Source organism: Hemiscyllium ocellatum, chromosome 3 (genome assembly GCF_020745735.1).
Source record: "Hemiscyllium ocellatum isolate sHemOce1 chromosome 3, sHemOce1.pat.X.cur, whole genome shotgun sequence".
In the NCBI taxonomy this organism is placed as follows: domain Eukaryota; kingdom Metazoa; phylum Chordata; class Chondrichthyes; order Orectolobiformes; family Hemiscylliidae; genus Hemiscyllium; species Hemiscyllium ocellatum.
This window is the reverse complement of record NC_083403.1, coordinates 13,138,821-13,159,644: the sequence shown is the minus strand read 5'-3', so window position 1 is coordinate 13,159,644 and position 20,824 is coordinate 13,138,821. Positions and strand designations below refer to the sequence as shown.

Genomic DNA, 20,824 nt, shown 5'->3' with positions numbered 1-20,824 from the left:
ATGCCTGTCATTCTATGGATTTAAAAGAGATGGCTGCAGAGATAGTAGATTGTTTTTGTAAATTCCCTTGATTCTGTAAAGGACTTCCTGGATTAGTAGTTAACAAATGTAATGAGGGAGGGAGAAAATAGGGTATCCCAAGCCAGTTAAGCTCTACATCTGTCATGAATAAATAGAATTTTATGAAACAATTGTGGATATTAGAAATCTAAAACAAAAACAAGAATTGCTGGAGAAACTATGGGTCCGATAGCAACAGTGGAGAAAAAGCCGAGTTAATGCTTCAGGTCCATGATCTTTCAGAAGAACTTCAGTGCTGCAACAATCCTGGATAGATAAAAAGAAAGCTCGTGCGTTTGTCTTGCTTTGTGCCCAGTTTCTATCCTGAAATCTGACTTCATATACTGTAACTGTTCCCTATTTCCCATCTCATTAGCCAAGAAAGAAATTCCTAATTAAATTTCGGGAAGGATAGTGAAAATGACAAGTGGTTGGAATTATCCTGATAGCAAACCTCCATCCCTGGCATCCTTCATGCACTGTTCCGGGACAAGCAATAGCTACCACCTTCCTCTCTCTCGTGTGGTCACAGGGATGTCACTGAAAACCCCTGTTTTTAAACTGGGGCAATATGAGAGTGGGTTTTCTTTTGCATGGCCAAAGGGATGTTTGGGAGATTTAGTGGAGGGAAAGGTGAAAGCAGGTTCTTCTCCCCTCAGCGGGTGTGTTGTATCAGAATTGGCTTCCTGAACGCCGGCCAACTGCTTTATAAATGGTTGATACCCAAGGCTGAGAGAGCAGAAAACCGTCCAAGTGCAGGTTGGAGTGTTGACAAAATGGCCTCTGTGCTGTTGATAACTTGCTGCAGTCATTAAAAGAATAAATAACTCATTGGCCAGATGCTATTAACATTTGTTTTGTTTGGCGTGAAGATGGTGTAGAGCGGGGCATCTTTTGTATTTAAAAAGAAGTAAAATTCTACTTTTAAAAATATTTTCACCCCTTCCCCTCCCAACTCCTACAGAAACATGTGGACTTAGGCTGGTTTAAGGTTCCGTGTATTTTGGCCATTAGCCATGTGGTTCAGCTATCTTGAGCTATCAGAGCTTGGATGTGATTACAGAAATAAGAAGGGCGGAGGATTTGAAAACAAAGGTGGAAATGTTAAAATGGAGATTTTGCCAGGTTGGGAAGCTGTGTAGGTCAGTGAGCACAGAGGGTGATGGTGGGAATAAGGACATGGACAGCAGAGGTTTGAATGGACTGAAACCAAGGCAGGAGGCTGATCAGGTGTATGTGTTTGTCTGCATGGGCATCGTAGCCAAGTTCACTTCTGCCTTTCTTTTGAGTACTCCCTTTCTCCAGGAGCTAACTTAGCAATTGGAGCAGTAGCTCTGGCTGTTTTACCCCCTGCCTCTGAGTTGATGATGCAACCAGGCCATGTCGCTGCCTTGATTGGGCTAACTCCATACAGGTTGTGATTCAGTGTAGACTGCTCTTGGGCTTTGCAGCTTCCTTTCTAACCCAGCTCCACCCCCCCAGCACTTCACATTAGCTCTGGTGAAGAGTCATCTAGACTCAATGTTAGCTTGGTGTCTCTCCTGACCTGGTGAGATCTCCAGCATTTATTTTTTGTTTTCGCTGCATTCTAAAGGGGTAGGCCCCCAGCACATTGGCCCAGTTTAAAAACAGGGATATTCAGTGACAATCATGATCACGCAGGAGAGGAGGATGGCAGCCATTGCTTGTCCCAGAACAGAGCAAACATCCATCCCTGGTATCCTTTGCAGAATCTGGATAATTCCAACTACTTGTCATTTTTACTATCTTTCCCTAAATGTAGTCAGATTGCTGGCTTGGCTAAAAGTCTCCCCCAGCGTCACTGGCCTCCCACAAGCTTTAGGTTTGTAAGTCATTGCTCCTTTTACTACCTTCACATAGCTTCCAGCTGCCCATTTTCCTCACATATGGCCATGCAGTATCCTGCAGCTTGTTCATTTCTTAAAAAGAACAAAGAAAACTTAGTCCAGGAATAGGCCCTTCGGCCCTCCAAGCCTGAGCTGATCCAAATCTACTGTTTAAACCTGTCGGTCAATTCCTAAGCATTTGTATCCCTCTGCTCCCCACCTACTCATGCATCTGTCCAGACGCATCTTAAATGAATCTACCGTGCCTGCCTCTACCACCTCTGCTGGCAACACGTTCCAAATGCCCCCCACTCTCTGTGTGAAGTACTTGCCGCATGTATCCCCCTTAAACTTTCCACCTCTCACCTTGAAAGCGTGACCTCTCGTTATTGAATCCCTCACCCTGGGAAAAAGTTTGTCTCTATCCACCCTGTCTATACCCTTCATGATTTTATAAACCTCAATCAGGTCCCCCCTCAATCTTCTTTTTTTTCTAATAAAAATAAACCTAACCACCTCAACCTCTCTTCATAGCTAGCACATTCCATACCTGACAACATCTTCGTAAACCTTCTCTGCACCCACTCCAAAGCGTCCGTGTCCTTTTGGTAATGTGGCGACCAGAACTGTACACGGTATTCTAAATGTGGCCGATCAAATGTCTTGTACAATTTTAACATGACTTGCCAGCTCATATACTCAATACTCCGTCCAGTGAAGGCAAGCATACTATATGCCTTCTTGGTCACTCTATCCACTTGTCAGCAACCTTCAGGGTACAATGAACCTGCACTCCCAGGTCTCTCTGTCCATCAACTTTTCCCAAGGCTCTTCCATTCATTTAGATTGTGGCTGAAATAATCCTAACTCTGTTTTTGTCACTGTAACCTGTACAGTGGGGAGGGAGGAGGAGGATTTCCTACTACCTTTTATCAGAAAGTGTTTCCTAATGTCCTCCGTCAACAGCCCCTCATCAGTTTGAAGTGGCTAGCCCTTGTCCCAAGCTTCTCCTTCCAGAGGAAGTGGTTTCTGTCCAATCTTATCAACAACTTTCACCCACATAAATTGTTTGTGCTGTTTAATTGTGGTAAAGCAGTATCTCGTCTCTGCCTCCTCCCTCCTGCCCCACTGTAAGTGTTGAACAAATACAGAGTAAATATTGTGAAGATTGGCACCTCTGCATTAAAGGGTTTAAAATGCTGACCTAAGAGATTGAAACCTGGTGCTATTGGAGGCCCATGCTGTGTTTGCCCTTGAGTAACCTTGTCTGAATTGGCACAGTCCCCTGTTTCTGCCGGTTAACCTTGTAAACAGTGTGGATTGTGGTGGCTCAGTGAGAGCTGCAGCATTCACTTGTTATTGTCCCTCAGTTATTTTGGCAGCTGTGTGCTGTCTTTTTTTTTAATTATCTGTCATAAATTCTATCAGATCGGCCTCACCTTTAAAACCTTTCTAGTGCTTTCACTGACTGGTCTTTCTGAATTGGGGTCTTTCACATTAAGCTCCAAAGGTGGTCCCCACTGGAGTGCGGTAGGGATTGGGCCCCTCTGCACTGAGGGGAGGCCTGGAGGGGATGTTCAGTGTGATCCCAGCCCCTAGCGCAGTCTCCTGGGCAAGTGGGCACACCCTCTTTGTGAAAGGATGGGAAACGGTATTGCCCCTAACTTGCTTTCCATCCTCTCCACATTCTGACTCTGAGCGGAGGTTTGATTAAGTGGCACATAGAGTATAACGTAGGAAGGTAGTAAATTCTCCATTTTGGCAGAAACTGTTTTTAAAATAAAGCATGCGGTAGTCTGTAAATGGTAAGTAGTTGCAGACCACTGAGATGCAGAGAGATCTGGGTGTTGTAGTGCATGAATCTCATTCCTGATGAAGGGCTTATGCCCGAAACGTCGAATTTCCTATTCCTTGGATGCTGCCTAACCTGCTGTGCTTTAACCAGCAACACATTTTCAGCCGTGCATGAATCTCCACGTTGGTGTGTAGGTACGGCAAGTAATCAGAAAGGCTAATAAACGTTATACTGGATCAGTGGTGCTGGAAGAGCACAGCAGTTCAGGCAGCATCCAACGAGCAGCGAAATCGACGTTTCGGGCAAAAGCCCTTCATCAGGAATAAAGGCAGTGAGCCTGAAGCATGGAGAGATAAGCTAGAGGAGGGTGGGGGTGGGGAGAGAGTAGCAGAGAGTACAATAGGTGAGTGGAGGAGGGGATGAAGGTGATAGGTCAGGGAGGAGAGGGTGGAGTGGATAGGTGGAAAAGGAGATAGGCAGGTCGGGCAAGTCATGGGGACAGTGCTGAGCTGGAAGTTTGGAACTAGGGTAAGGTGGGGGAGGGGAAATGAGGAAGCTGTTGAAGTCCACGTGGATGCCCTGGGGTTGAAGTGTTCCGAGGCGGAAGATGAGGCGTTCTTCCTCCAGGCGTCTAGTGGTGAGGGAGTGGCGGTGAAGGAGGCCCAGGACCTCCATGTCCTCGGCAGAGTGGGAGGGGGAGTTGAAATGTTGGGCAACGGTGCGGGTTGATTGGTGCGGGTCTCGGAGATGTTCCCTCAAGCGCTCTGCTAAGAGGTGCCCAGTCTCCCCAATGTAGAGGAGACTGCATCGGGAGCAACAGATACAATAAATGATATTAGTGGAAGTGCAGGTAAAACTTTGATGGATGTAGAAGGCTCCTTTAGGGCCTTAGATAGAGGTGAGAGAGGACTTAAGGAGCCTTCCACATCCAAAGTTTTACCTGCACTTCCATTAATATCATTTATTGTATCCGTTGCTCCCGATGCAGTCTCCTCTACATTGGGGAGACTGGGCGCCTCTTAGCAGAGCGCTTGAGGGAACATCTCCGAGACACCCGCACCAATCAACTACACCGCCCCGTGGCCCAACATTTCAACTCCCCCTCCCACTCTGCCGAGGACATGGAGGTCCTGGGCCTCCTTCACTGCCGCTCCCTCACCACCAGATGCCTGGAGGAAGAACACCTCATCTTCCGCCTCGGAACACTTCAACTCCAGGGCATCAATGTGGACTTCAACAGCTTCCTCATTTCCCCTTCCCCCACCTCACCCTAGTTCCAAACTCCCAGCTCAGCACTGTCCCCCTGACTTGTCCGGACTTGACCTACCTTTTCCACCTATCCACTCCACCCTCTCCTCCCTGACCTATCACCTTCATCCCCTCCCCCACTCACCCATTGTACTCTATGCTACTTTCTCCCCACCCCACCTCCCTCTAGCTTATCTCTCCAGCTCACTGCCTTTATTCCTGATGAAGGGCTTTTGCCGAAACGTCGATTTCGCTGCTCGTTGGATGCTGCCTGAACTGCTTTGCTCTTTCAGCATCACTGATCCCGAATCTGGTTTCCAGCATCTGCAGTCGTCATTTTTACCTAATAAACGTTATAGTTAATTGAGAGGGGAGTTGAATGTGAGAGTAGGGAGGCTATGCATGGCAGACCTTGCAGAGACCTCTTCTGGAGTACTGTGTACAGTGCTGGCCAGTGTACTTACGGAAGGTGTTGGAAGTGATTCCGAGGAAGTTGACCAGACTGATCCCTGGAATGAACAGGTTGCCTTCTGAGGCTCTTGAGTTAGGAGGTCATCGTATAAAAATAAAGGGGTGCCCATTTAAGATAGAAATTGAGGAAACATATTATTCAGAGGGTGGGCAGGTGTCTGGGAATATCTTGTAGTTTGGGCTTAAGGAGGGAGTTTTGTGCAAAGTGACAGCATTTCCATCACGACAAATGACTGCATGTCAAAAGAGAACTTTGTTGGGATACTTCGAGTTTGTGAAAAGCATCATTAAAATGTGTAAGTTATTTTCTTCTGTGTGGGTCAGAGAGCAGTGGGAAACCAGCAGCCATCTGCTTAGTATTCATCTACTTGTTGGATTAAGTGAAGAGCCATTGACCCAGTGCAGCAAGGTCCAAAGAAGTCTAAGGAAAAATAAAAGGTTGATCAAGGGCTGACCAGAAGAGGCATGGTAGGCTGAATGGTCTCCTGATTCAATGGTGGATTGTTTATTCTCAACCTTGCAGGGCCTTTTGAGTTGGGAAATCCCACTCTGTCTGACATCTCCTGCATGTGCTTTTGATTTCTAGTCATCTAAATAAATTAGTGAACATGAGCACCACAACTTGCTGAGGGTAGAGAACACGCAGTCGGTGTAAACACTTGGGTCAGATGGTGGAACTGCTGGCTGGAAGTGCCGCGGCTTATAAAAAGCAAGTGCTTGGTCTATCTCCAAGGTCACTTTGCTGTAATCTCCTTGGCCAGTGGCCCGGAGGGAGGGGTGCAGAGGAAACCTACCTCCCGGATAAAGCTGCTCTGACTTGCGCTGGCTGCTGGAATGTCGGCTGCAGTTGTTTTGTTATTTGCAGGAGGCTGTCATTAAAGCTCATGCCATTTAAAGCTCCAAGGTTCCTTTTTATAGAAACCATGAGAGGGCAAATATTTCAGAATAGCTTTTGAGGGAGTAAATTTGCATTTCTACAGTTGTTTTTGTTTTTAATGACCTTGATGTCCAGAGCATTTCAGTCATTGAAGCCCTTTGTGTGAAGTGCAGTTACTGGGTAAAAGAGTTCATGTGTATTCTGGGAGTGGTAGGTCTTGAAGGATATTAATTGCTTCATTTACTTACTACTACTGATCTGTTCAGGCCGCACAAATCCTGGTGTGTGTCTGTTGTTCGATTCCAAATTAAAATCTCTGGTCAGCAGCTAATGAAGTAAAAGTATTGGATTTCCACAGCTTTGTCTGTTCTTTTCAAGAATTTTAGTTGCAGTTGTTGTCTCTCCTCTCTCTCTCACTCTTTTGGGAGACATTGCTGTCGCTGAAAGTCAATGCTTAGAGAGTCTGTTTCCAGCAGCTGTCCCAATCTCTCTTTCCAGAAAGTTTGTTTTCTTTGTGCTATAAAAGAAACTGCAGCATTGAATTGAGGGACAGAGGAAATGTGAGCAGTAGTAGGTCATTCAGCCTATCGAGCCTATCCCACCATTCACATGGTGTGGGTGATCATTCACCTGAACCTCGCTTTTCTTGTATTATCCCCATATCTTTTTGTTTTTAATTTGCAGAAAGATTTTGATCCCTGTTTTGAGCACACTTGGTGACTACATGTATCCCACATACTGCACAGCCCTGTGGGATAGAGAATTCCAAAGACTCACCACACTCTGAACCCATTCCTCTTCAGCTGTCTCTTTGGTGTCTTCCTGCTTACTCTGAGACTTGGTTCTGGACTGATGTGCAAATCATGCCCTGTGCTTGCTTGACTGATCCAGCCAGTATTCAGCCTGCATGTCACTTCCTCAGTTTTAAAGTCTTACCCAGACTTTCCCTTCATTGATGTGATGGACTCTGCTTCGATTGCTCCCTGTGACAGTGTGTTCGGATCTCAGTGTGAAGAAATCGCACACTGACTGACTGTGTTTTTAAATTGTTAACTCCTTTTTCCAATTGGAGTTAATGGTCAGTCTTTCCCTTTCGAAAGTCTTCACGGTATTTCCTTAAACAAAAACATACCCACCTCAGTTCAATGTCCGAATGGCCTTCCACTACAGGTGATGGTCAGGCATTGTGGCCCTATCTCTGTGGTACCCTTTATACTACTTCTTCTTTTGCAGGTGCATGACCTGAAGCTTAGCTTTCATATATCCTTCATAAATCTTTGGTTTTAATTGAATGATTTCATTGTAGGGCGTAGTGATAGTTGTGTAAGTTGAAGGTGGGTTTCTGACCCCAGGCCCCAGCAATGTGGTTCACAGTAAACAGCCTGCCTAACACTTTGTGATGCGAAAGAAATGCAGAGCTAGCCAACAGCGTCCACATCCTGTGGGTAAGAGATTTGACGCATTGGTTTTCCTTTTCTGAAATTCCCTTGATTTGGGGACAGTCCCATTTGGTTGGAATCTATTAAATGTTACTCTATTCAAAAGAGAGAGACAGAAAGCAGGAAACTACAGGGCAATGAGCTCGACATCTGTCGTAGGGAAAATGTTATAAGCTGTTATTAAGAATGTTTATAACAGGGCATTTAGATAAGTTCAGTTATTGGGCAGAGTCAGTATGGCTTTATGAAAGGGAAATCATGTGTGACCAATCTGTGGGAGTTCTTTTGAGGAGGTAGTGTGCAGTGGATAAGGTTTAAGTTAGTCTGATCAGACTGAATAGTTTAGAGCAGGCTCCAGGGACAGACTGACTTACTCCTGCTCCTAACTTACATGTTCATGGGGAATTCTCTGTTACCTTGGTTAAGCTGCAGCAGACTGAGACCACACAGCTAACCCAGTGCCGAGTGGTCGTGATTACTGTTTGGGCTATCTGTATGATGGGGAGGCTCTGGTGGCTAGCTAGGTACTGGGTCATGTTTCTGAGGCCTATCTAGCTATAACCTGGCTTCACTGGAGCAGTTGTGTTCAATAACCGATCCTAGTTTTGTCTCATTTTGAGTCCACTGATCTCCCTGAGACTGTGCAGATCCCTGTAGCTAGCTATTGATCTAGTGTACTTCTGAGAGATACAGTTGATTGTTGCTTTTTGTTTTTCAAAGGCTTCAAAGGAGTCAAGATTATGTTTCTATCAGGGAATGTGTTTGGGAGATGTCAGTTGGTCCTGAGCTGCCTGTTTAAAGTTATTTCTGCCAAGTCAACAGGAGGCTTGAATTACCGCAAAGTGACTTCTGTTTAATGTATAAAGCTTTCAGCCTAATCTTCACCCTCTTCCAGTTTGATGGCAATGAGTTTCTTCACAGGTCAGAAAATGGACAAAACATATTTCTTCTGTTTTGTTCACGCACATTCTTTCGCTCCCTCCAGTTTTAAATGCTGGCTATATTCAGTTTGCTTATTTTATTTGTATATTCCAATCCCTGCTGCAGAAAATAAGTTACTTATTACAAACCTGGCTCTCGTCATCCAGATAATAAAACTGCATAGGAGGATACAAAGTTTAAAAATCACACAGCACCAGGTTTATTTGGAAGTGCTAGATTTTGGAGCACTGCTCCTTCAGGGTGGTCCCACTTCCAGTTAAGCCTATTGGACTATAACCTGGTGTTGTGAGATTTTAAACTTGGTACACCCCAGTCCAACACCGGCATCTCCATATCATACAGAGGAGGAGACGGAGTCATGCTGAGAGCAGTGCTAAGTGAAGATGACCATTTTAAAAATTGGTAATATCCCTGAGTGTTTGCCCACTCCTCGTGTGCCCACTCGCCCCCCACCCTCACGTGCCCGCACCCCATCTCTTGCAGTCAACAGCCTTATTCCTCTGAAAGTCAGTGTTTGATAACAGTTACTTCCATGAAACAGCAAATGTTTTCTCTGTAATCCAAGCAATGTTGATGCAACAGGCAAGAGCTTGAACTAATTGTTTATTAGCATTTAGCAGTGTGTCCTTGAACTTGTTTTATTGACACATACGTTCTGTTCCCAGCAGGTGGTAAAGCTATACTTGACGGCAGTCCCTTCTTATCTGAAGCGAATGCTGAGAGGATTGTGAACACTCTGTGTAAAGTGCGAGGTGCAGCTCTCAAAATAGGTCAGATGCTCAGCATTCAAGGTAAGGGACGCTGACTGGATTCCTGACCTTCCCTTTGCAGTTCAGTCATAATGGCAACTTTGAGTTCAATAGTATTGACTGTAAATGCTAGAAATCCTCTGCCATTCTGGCAGCACCAGTAAACAGAGAAACATTTAAAGTTACAAGTCACTACCCTTCCATTTGAACTGCTAAAAGCTAGAGATAACACAGGTTTTTATACAGCTAGAAAGGCAGGGAAACAGAGAAGCAAGGGTTGTGGGCCAGGTTGGTGGGTGAGAACAAGAGGAGAGTGGGGGGAAGGAGGGAATAAATGACAGAAGAAATAATGATGTCTAAGTAAAGAGGTAGAAATGGAACATGCCAGAATGGGTCTAGAATCTTCACTGATGATTAAGGGCTCCTGCCCGAAGCGTCAATTCTCCTGCTCCTTGGATGCTGCCTGACGTGCTGTACTTTTCCAGCACCACTCTGATCTTGACTCTGATCTCCAGCATCTGCAGTCCTCACTTTTGCCTAGAATCTTCACTCAAATGCAATTTTGAGTTTAACCATTTCAAATCGAATCTTCACTAACAAGTAAAGATTCGATTTGAAATGGCTAAACTCAAAATTGCATTTGAGTAGCTGTGAAATGCCTGATCAAAAGGGATGTTTGTCATCCTTCTCCTGACCTTTGTCTTTCCAGCATATTTTAGGCTAATAGAGACACCAGGATTAATGTAGACTGAGGGGGAGGGATTCAACAGAGTGGTTCTCCAATCTGTCTTTGGATACCTCGATATACAGGATAAAGCTTTGTGATTGGTATATTCGGTGTGCTAAATTGAAAGAAACACCAGTTTGGAAGCTTTTAAATGTAAGGTTGTCCCTCATACATCCTACAGGATGTTCAGGAGAAATCTCTTCTTCCAGGAAATGGATGGAGAAAGGAGTTTGCACTGTCGGTGACTATATTCATGTTCAGCCAACTTTTTATTAACTGGCACCTATGAAACCAGGAGTATGCAGGCTGGTCAAATATTCAGGATAGTTAAGAGCTCTACATAATCAATATTTAAAAACACAGACTAAGTAATAGAAACATAATACAGATGATATATACGTCACTTTACAGCATAGATCACCTAAATACTAATGCAACTTTGCCTTAAATAAAACTCACTAGCAGAGAGTCTTCTAACTCTCTCACTCAACTGACTACTCAGAAATTCCAGTAGATCATGATAAAACAGTAAGCCTCTGGTATTTGAGGCATGTAAACTTTGCTGGTTTATCGAGGGGGGCTGGTTCATAAGGTGCTGGTTAAAACAAAGGTGGTTGTTCTAAAGGAGGAAAGTGAGATGAAGATGGGCAGGGAGTGAATTCCTGACCTAAGGAACTTGGCATTCAATACAATTGGACACTTAGGATGAGGAGGTATCTCATCGGGCTGTGGGTCTGGCTGGGGTCACAGAGATGGGGAGGGGAGTGGGTCTGGTGGGGGTCACGGAGATGGGGGTGGGGTCTGGCGGGGGGTCACGGAGATAGGGATGGGGGGGTGGGTCCGGCAGGGGGTCACGGAGATAGGGGCAGGTGGTGGGTCTGATGTGGGGTCACGGAGCTAGGGACGGGGGTGGGGTCTAGCGGGGCCATGGAGATAAGGACGGGGGTGGGTCTGGTGGGGGTCACGGAGATAGGGAGGGGGTGGGGTCTAGCGGGGGTCACAGAGATAGGGAGGGGGTGGGGTCTAGCGGGGGTCACAGAGATAGGGAGGGGGTGGGGTCTAGCGGGGGTCACAGAGATAGGGAGGGGGTGGGTCCGGCGGGGGTCACGGAGGTAAGGATGGGGGTGGGTCTGGTGGGGGTCACGGAGATGGGGATGGGTGTGGGTCTGGTGGGGGTCACGGAGATAAGGACGGGGGTGTGGGTCTGGTGGGGGTCACGGAGATAAGGACGGGGGTGGGTCTGGTGGGGGACACGGAGCTGGGATGGGGTGGGTCTGGCGGGGGGGTCACGGAGATAGGGATGGGGGGTGGGTCCGGCAGGGGGTCACGGAGATAGCAGCAGAGGGTGGGTCTGATGTGGGGTCACGGAGATAGGGACGGGGTGGGGTCTAGCGGGGCCATGGAGATAAGGATGGGGGTGGGTCTGGTGGGGGTCACGGAGATAGGGAGGGGGTGGGGTCTAGCGGGGGTCACGGAGGTAGGGATGGGGTGGGTCCGGCGGGGGTCACGGAGATAGGGACGGGGGTGGGGTCCGGCGGGGGTTCACGGAGATAGGGACGGGGGTGGGGTCCGGCGGGGGTTCACGGAGATAGGGACGGGGGTGGGATCCGGCGGGGGTTCACGGAGATAGGGACGGGGGTGGGGTCCGGCGGGGGGTCACGGAGATAGGGACGGGGGTGGGGTCCGGCGGGGGGTCACGGAGATAGGGACGGGGGTGGGTCCGGCATGATTTGAAAACCAGAATGAGAATTTAAAATGGACCGGCGCATTCCTGGTCCCAAAGGTGCTCGATAATAGTGTTGCTGGGCCATGCACCAGCAAGTGTCCGGATGATTGTGAATAGGATGTAGTGCGAGTTAGCACGTGGACTGTCAAAGTTGAAATAACCTAATGTCTCGAGGCAAAAAGCTGGGTTCCATTGGGAATTCAGTGCAACAATTGAGCCGAAAGATGAAAGTTGCAGCAGTGGGTGAACGGAGATGGTTAGTGTTATTGCTGGAAACTCTCTTGGTGTCTACAAGAAGCCAATGCAAAACTGAAAATCAAATAAATCTGAGTTTGCCTTTTCTATTTGGTAGACATGGATATTCCCAGTTTACCAAATTATGGAGAATTAAAGCTCTGGGGTAATGTTGGCCAAGGAAGAGGTACACAACACCAGGTTATAGTCCACAGGTTTATTTGGAAGCATTAGCTGTCGGAGCACTGTTCTTTCAATAGTTGGCTGTGGACCAGGATCATAAGACACGGAATTTATAGCAAAAGATCAGTGTCATGCTGCTGAAATGGTATATTGAACAAACCTAAATTGCTGTTAAGGCTTTCATCTTTTAGAATGGGTTTCAGGTTTCAGTTCATTCGTATGTAAATCTCAGAACTTTACAGTCACGGTCTCGAGACAATGTAAGGCTTTATATATATAAAAAAAGTGACATCTCAGCTCAGATGTTGCATTTAAGGTGTGAGGTTAGAGCCTGTCTGTATCCCAATTCCGGAATTAGACTGGTTCTATTTCCAGAATAGGAATTTATAAAATCTTACATGGATTGACTGCCTGCAGATTTTGTGCTTTTTGAACAAAATAGAATGTATCTGCAAATATAATTCTGCTTGTACACCGTCACACTCATGCACACACTGTACCAAGCAAGTGCAAACACACCCTCTCACTGTAAAGAAGTTCTGAGATTTACAACCTAATGAACTGAAACCTGCAACCCATTCTAAAAGATGAAAGACTTAACAGGAGTTTAGGTTTGTTCAATATATTGTTTCATGGCATGATGCTGTGATCTTTTGCTATAAATTCTGTGCCTTATGATCCTGCTCCACAGCTTCCTGAAGCGCTCCAAACGGTATTACTTGCAAGTAAACATCTTGGACCATGACCTGGTGGTGAGATTTTTAACTTTGTCCGTCCCAGTCTAACACCGGCACCTCCACGTGGGCGAGGGAGTTAATTTCTGCAGAAAGACTGTAGACCTCGGTTTTATTTTCCTCTGAGTTGAAAATGGTAAGAGGGGTTTGAGAGAGGTGTTTAAAATGCAAGGGCTTCAATAAGGAGAAGCTGTTGTTGGTGATGAGCAGAGAACTAAGATGTAAGGTGACTAGCATGAAAGGAGATGAGGAAACTGTCAGGGCTGTGCACGTTATAATGATACCTAAAAAGGGGCAGTGGAACCAGATTTAATAAATCACAGGGAACTGGATAAATAATGGTGGGCAAAAATTGGCAGGCTTCAGGGGAGGAGCCACAATGGGCCGAATTGGACAGTTATATAATGGCCTCCTTTCTTGTTGTGTGGTTCTGTGGCTCTGCCAAGAAATCATATTCCTTGAGGCAATGGCCTAGTGGTATTATCCCTGGACTGTTAATCCAGGGACCCAGGTTCACATCCTGCCATGGCAGGTTGTAGAATTTGAATTCTGGAAGAGCTCAGCAGTTCAGGCAGCATCCAAAGTGCAACGAAATCTTGAATTCAGCTTTTTTTAAAAAAAAAAATCTGAAATTATGAGTCTAATGACCATGAACGTGTTGTTGAATGTCAATAAAAAACATCTGGTTCAACAAAGCTCTTTAGGGAAGGAAACTGCCATCCTTACCTGGTCTGGGCCTGCGTGTGACTCCAGACACACAGCAATGTGGTTATTCTTAAGTGCCTGATCGGCCAGAAATGTTTGTCTAGCCAGTGACTCCCTCATCCCGTGAGTGAATTTTTTTTTAACAAAAGTTGTCTTTAAAATCTGACACAATGGGTAATGTGTGTTACCTCTGATTATTGCCTGAGTTAAGTGAGGAGCAGTGTGGAACTTCAATACAGGTTATTTCCAAGCTCTGTTTTACTGTGTCCAGTTGTGAGAGAGCCTCTCCATCTTCAGTGATAGGGGAGCCCAGCAAATTGCTGCACGTGTTTCAGGATTTGACCATTGAGAGGGTATAGTTACATGTTTGGCCCGAATGATGTTGTTCCAGGGAAGGTGCTGTAGGAATTCCAATTCTGACGCTGCTTCCTGTTTCCTGCCATATTTATGAAAACTGACTGAGTTCCCCTTTCTGTAAAATAAGGAAGACCTGCACCATTTTGTCTGACTTTCTTTCAGACTCCTATTCCTTGTATGTTGGTAATTACATCATCTTTATTTTTAAATTACTTAGCAAGTCAGATAGTGCAAACTTCCTCCTGATTCTTAAGAAATTGAGGTTTTGAGGTCCTGGGTATTCTTGTTTCATGAAGTCGTCGCCAGTTGCTTGGCCTATATATGCCCCTTCCCTTCACTGCTCCCTCCAACCATACATCGGAGCTGCCTCAGCTACTTCATATTATACCGTGATCATCTGGACATGGGCCCCTTTGCTCTGTATTTGACATGGAGGACTGCAGATACTGAGCTGGGCTCGGTATTTTCCTTCGTTTTCCTTCACCTCTAAATATAAACAGAAAGACAACCTTGAAATCAGGGCTTCACAATGTGATTTAAACCCAGGTGAGATCAAACACTGACATATTAGGGCTGTGAGCTGTCTGGACATGGGCTGTGGGGTTCCCCTCCCCACTGTGTATCCACCCCGTGGGGGCAGAGAGGTATCCCTGGTGTGCCTCCCTCCCTTCTCTCCCCCCCCCACCCCCCCCCCCGCAGGGGTGTGTGTGTGTGTGTGTGTGTGTGTGTGTGTGTGTGTGTGTGTGTGTGTGTGTGAGAGAGAGACCCCTGCAGGGCTGTGGGGTCCCAGGGTGTGTGTGTGTGTGAGAGAGAGAGACCCCTGCAGGGCTGTGGGGTCCCAGGGTGTGAGTGTGTGTGAGAGAGAGAGACCCCTGCAGGGCTGTGGGGTCCCAGGGTGTGAGTGTGTGTGAGAGAGAGAGAGACCCCTGCAGGGCTGTGGGGTCCCAGGGTGTGAGTGTGTGTGAGAGAGAGAGACCCCTGCAGGGCTGTGGGGTCCCAGGGTGTGAGTGTGTGTGAGAGAGAGAGACCCCTGCAGGGCTGTGGGGTCCCAGGGTGTGAGTGTGTGAGAGAGAGAGACCCCTGCAGGGCTGTGGGGTCCCGGAGTGTGACCCTAGTGTAGTTTGTAATGTGTTTGCCAGTTTGCATTCTCATTGATCACCGTCTCCAGAGTTGGACACCGGTATCTGATTCTGACCTGTTTTGTTTTGTCTTTTTCCAGATGAAGCTTTCATTAACCCTCAGCTACAGAAGATATTCGAACGTGCTCGACAGAGCGCCGACTTCATGCCCAGCAAACAGATGATGGTTAGTGCCCATCCCTCTGCCCCCAGTCCCTATACCCACTGCCCTCCCTCTCCTTCACTAATTGCCTGTCCTTGCCCCGTAATCACTGAGTCTCACCTCTTGGCCTGTGCACTGCTCTCTCTTTAAACGCTCTGCTTCTCACCATCACCACCCTTCACTTCCCTTGTAACACGCACTCCCAATCCCTGAGTGAGGAATTTACCCAGACACTGAGCAGGCCAAGGGTTTGATTGTTTGTGACTCTGCTGACCACAAAGGTGACCCTAGCCCCCTCGCCTCGAGCATTTACCCTCCTGGATTAGCCAGCCTTTGTGGGCTGCACACAACCGTTCCACGTCAATTACTAAAGGTCCAGTCCCTCTGCCTCCTGACTGCCATCTTTATCCATGGCTCTGTTTATCTTTCTGCAGAAGGTGCTGAGCAGTGACCTGGGGCCTAACTGGAAAGATGATCTGGAGTTTTTTGAAGATCGACCATTTGCAGCTGCTTCCATTGGCCAAGTCCACCTGGCAAAGCTGAAAGATGGCAGGGAGGTGGCTATGAAGATTCAGGTTTGTGTAACATGGTTTTCTGCCTTAAAGTGCTTGTCTGCTTGTTTGCTGACTTCGTTAAAGCTGTGTTATGGTGTTGGTAGCCTCACACCCCAATCAAATATTGGGAACGCTGAAACAATTTTTTTGTCCGTTCGTTATGAACCTCCTCCATCCCTCTTCCTAGCAACAGTCTAAGATGTAAGGTGAATCTAACGGTAATATTGGGCTCACTGCTTATTTTCACCGATAAGGCCATTTAAAAAAATAGGAACAGGAGTAGGCCATTTGGTCCCTTGAACCCGCTGCACCATTCAATTAGATCATGACTGATCCGACATTCCTTGTGTTCACATTCCTGTATTTTCCCCTGTAACCCGTGAACCTCTGACTGACCAAGAATCTATCACCTCTAACATCTGCCTCCACCCTTGTCTCAGCTCATGTGCTAATGAAAACTCATTCCTGTCTTTGGTATCTCGAGACTTGACTAATCCAATGCGTTTCCTAACTGCTCTTCCATATTTGGACCCTCTCTAAACTTGAGGTTCTGAAGAGAGAGAGAGAGAGAGGGTTTGCCCCAAAGAGATCAAGAACCGAATCTGTCTTAGAGCTAAAGAAAATGGAGAGAGCTCCCCACTACCTTCTCAAGGGCAATAAATGCTGCCTGTGTCTTAACTCACACCAAGTACGGTTCACCTACAGCCCTATGCTCATGGTGTCTGCATTGGCCCCAAGCTCATTTTTAACACTCTTGCCCCTATGTTCAGATTCCTGCATGGCTTTGCCTCTCAGTCTCTCTGATCTCCTCTAGCCCACACCTGAGATATCTGCATTTCCTGAATTCTAGCATCTTTGGTATCACTGATTTTAATTGTTCCCCCATTGATGCTCATGTGTTCAGCTGCCTTGACCCTTGGTCAGAACAATCCTCTCTCCACCCCCTGCCTCTGTCTTACTCTTTTTTGTAAGGCAGTCCTTAAAACCTACCACTTTGATTGAACATTTGGTCATCTAACCTGATCGCTCTCTGTGGCTCATAAGAATATGATAACTAGGCGTAAGAGCAGGCTGTTGGGCCGTTTGAGTCTGTTCCACCATTCACCGAGGTCGTGGCTGATCGTTATTTCAGTCTCACTTTCCAGCTTTATCCCTGTTTTATGATGCTCCTCTGATGCACCTTGTAATCATTTCCTTGTGTTAGAGGCACTGTACAAATACCAGTTGTCGTTGTATTGTGGGGGAGAATGAAGGTGTTGGTGGTTTATTCACAGGCTGGGGCTTACCCTGTGGGGAGGGGGAAAATGCATGCATTATAACCTGGTTGAGTGGTTTTATTCCTGTTATTGTCTGCAGTATCCTGGAGTTGCTCAGAGTATTGCCAGTGATGTTGCCAACCTGATAACAGTCATGAACATGAGCAATGCTCTGCCTGAAGGTGAGTGACCTGTGCCTCAGACATGAATATCTCACTTGCTTCAGTTAGCTATTGTTTGGTGACTGATGAGGTCCAGGTTCTGTGTCTTCTGTCACTGATCCATGTCCCTGTGAGGGAGGGTGAACCTTGCCCATGTCTTCTATTTCCAGAGCTTACCGGAGTTCACTGAGACACGTCCCTGAGACCTGCTCATTGTTAATCTGTTTCTAGATGCCGTCACCATATTGCAGTTTATGGATACACAGGCTGTACACGTATCTACTGGGCAGTCCAGGAGAACCAGGCAGGTGGTGTAGCAGGAATTGCCTGACTGTGTGTCTCATTGTCCAACTAGTTGTTCAGTTCTGAATATCAATGGAAGCAATCATTTATTATGGAAGGGAAGCCAGAGACAAGACATGGTGTTGCTGATGTGGTTCTGCGATAGTTTGTTGTCTCTCAGGTTCCAGGGTCAGAGATGTCTGAGTGGGTGCGGAGCACTGAGAGATGGTGGGATGAACTACAAGCACTCGAGACCCGTATTGGAATCAACAACATGAAAAGTAAAAGGGGTGGGAGCTGTTGTCAGTATTTAGGGAGCTCGGTAGAAAATTAATAAGCAGTATCTGCATAATAGTAATCTCCAGACAGCTCCTGGTGCCACACACCAGTGAGTGCAGAAATAGAAGGGTAAAGCAGATGGTTAAGTGACTGGAAAGATGGTATGGGAAGGGAGGGCTTTAGATTGTAGGGACATTGAGGTTTAAACTAACAGGGCAGGGGCAAGGGAACCAGGAGATAATATTTGAGAGGGCCACAAGGCATACAGAATACTTAGACAGAGACACTGGAGTACAACAAAGTAAGGTATTAGATGTGGTCAAAGTAATCGGTAATGTTGTAAAATCAGGGCGGCATGGAGGCACAGCGGTTAGCACTGCTGCCTCAGCACCAGGGACCTGGGTTCAACTCCATCCCTGGGTGACTGTCTGTCTGTGTGGAGTTTGCACATTCACCCTGTGTCTGCATGGGTTTCCTCTGGGTGCTCTGGTTTCCTCCCACAGTCCAAAGAAGTGCAGGTCAGGTGAATTGCTCATAGTATTCAGTGATATGTAGGTTAGGTTCATTAGTCGGGAGTAAATATAGGGTAGAGGAATAGGTCTGGGTGGGTTACTTTACAGTGGGGTTGGTGTGGACATGTTGGGCCAAAAGGCCTGTTTCCACACTTTAGAGATCTGACGATTCTATGAAATTGGAGTTACCGTGAATGTGCAGAGAATGGTAAATATGATTGGTGAGTGAGACTCGTGTGCAAATAACCAAGTGAAACCTGACATTGTGATAACCGCAGAGACCTGGTTCAAACAAAGATGGACCTGTCTCCTAGATATTCCTGAATATAAGGTTGGCTGCCTGTGTTGTTTAGGGAGACTATTTACAGTTTGGGAGAGAGGGGGTTTGGCCCACAGAGATCAGGAACCAGATCTATGTTGGAAATGGAGAGAGCCCACCACCACCTTCGCAAGGACAAGAAATGCTGACCCACATGCCAGAATGGATGAGAACGGGACCATCACATTGTTGGGTATATTCTATCGCCCATCACTTCATGGACAAGATTTAGAGGAACAGGTTTGCAGGATATTACAGTGAAGTACAAGCATTATAGTGTAGTTTTAATGAAATAAATCCAATACAAACTGGGGTGGTAGTACAGCTGTGAAGGACACAGAAGGGTAAGAGTTCCTAGACTGTGTTTATGAGAATCTTTTGCATCGATGTTGGATTGGAAACATATTAAAAGGAGATACTGCTAGACCTGCTTCTTGGGAATGAGGCATCAGGTCTATCGGATATCTGAGATCACTTAGGGAACAGTGTTAGGGTTGGGCAGTTTAAGAAGGGCAGTAAGGACAAACTGGGGAACTATAGACCAGCGAGCATGATGTCGGTGGTAGGCAAGTTGTTGGAGGGAATCCTGAGGGACAGGATGTACATGTATTTGGAAAGACAAGGACTGAGTAGGGATAGTCAGCATGGTTTTGTGTGTGGGAAATCATGTCTCTCAAACGTGATTGAGTTTTTTGAGGAAGTAACAAAGAGGATTGATGAGGGCAAAGTGGTGGGCATGATCTATTTGGACTTCAGTAAGGCGTTCAACAAGGTTCCCCATGGGAGACTGGTTAGCAAGGTTAGATCTCATGGAATACAGGGAGAAGTAGCCATTTAGATACAGAACTGGCTGAAAGGTAGAAGACAGAAGGAGGTGGTGGAGGGTTGTTTTTCAGACTGGAGGCCTGTGATCAGTGGAGTGCCACAAGGATCGGTGCTGGGTCCTCTACTTTTTGTCATTTACATAAATGATTTGGATGCGAGCATAAGAGGTACAGTTAGTAAGCTTGCAGATGACACCAAAATTGGAGGTGTAATGGGCAGCGAAGAGGGTTACTTCAGATTACAGCAGGATCTGGACCAGATGGGCCAATGGACTGAGAAGTGGTAGATGAAGTTCAATTCAGATAAATGTGAGGAGCTGCATTTTGGGAAAACAAATCTTAGCAGGACTTATACACTTAATGGTAAGGTTCTAGGGAGTGTTGTTGAACAAAGAGACCTTGCAGTGCAGGTTCATAGCACCATGAAAGTGGAGTCACAGGTAGATAGGATAGTGAAGGCAGTGTTTGGTATGCTTCCCTTTATTGGTCAGAGTATTGAGTACAGGAGTTGGGAGGTCATGTTGCAGCTGTACAGGACATTGGTCAGGCCACTGTTGGAATATTGCGTGCAGTTCTGGTCTCCTTCCTATCGGAAAGATGTTGTGAAACTTGAAAGGGTTCAGAAAAGATTTACAAGGATGTTGCCAGGGTTGAAGGTTCTGAGCTACAGGGAGAGGCTGAATAGGCTGGGGCTGTTTTCCCTGGAGCGTCGGAGGCTGAGGGGTGACCTTATAGAGGTTTCTAAAATTGAGAGAGGGTAGATAGATAAAGTCTTTTCCCTGGAGTCAGGGAGTCCAGAACTAGAGGGCATAGGTTTAGGGTGAGAGGGGAAAGGGGCCACTTTTCACGCAGAGGGTGGTACGTGTATGGAATGAGCTGCCAGAGGAAGTGGTGGAGGCTGGTACAACAACATTTAAGAGGCATTTGGATGGGTATATGAATAGGAAGGGTTTGGAGGGATATGGGCCGGGTGCTGGCAGGTGGGACTAGATTGGGTTGGGATATCTGGTCAGCATGGACAAGTTGGACTGAAGGGTCTGTTTCCGTGCTATACACCTGTGACTCTATGGCAGGACCTGCGTGTCCTTGTACACCAGTCACTGAAGGTAAGCACGGAGGTACTTGAAGTCAAATGGTATGCTGGCCTTCATAGTGAGAGGGTTTGAATACAGGAGCAGGGATGTCTTGCTGCAATTGTACAGGGCCTTGGTGAGATTACACCTGGAATATTTTGTGCAGTTTGGCCTCCTGATCTAGCTATT

At 46.6% G+C, this 20,824-nt stretch overlaps 1 protein-coding gene across 5 annotated transcripts in view; it reads left to right on the top strand.

The window, feature by feature from the left end:
* Window positions 1–20,824, top strand: part of coq8aa (coenzyme Q8A, genome duplicate a) — a 62,307-nt gene that overhangs the window by 28,067 nt on the left and 13,416 nt on the right. For 4 of the 5 annotated variants that reach the window (XM_060848519.1, XM_060848529.1, XM_060848502.1 and 1 more), the window contains exons 6-9: window positions 9,345–9,470; window positions 15,314–15,399; window positions 15,810–15,950; window positions 17,286–17,367. In XM_060848519.1, the coding sequence (XP_060704502.1) occupies window positions 9,345–9,470; window positions 15,314–15,399; window positions 15,810–15,950; window positions 17,286–17,367 (435 nt within the window). The remainder of the gene's footprint in view (window positions 1–9,344; window positions 9,471–15,313; window positions 15,400–15,809; window positions 15,951–17,285; window positions 17,368–20,824) is intronic. The other variant, XM_060848511.1, reaches the window with a different exon arrangement.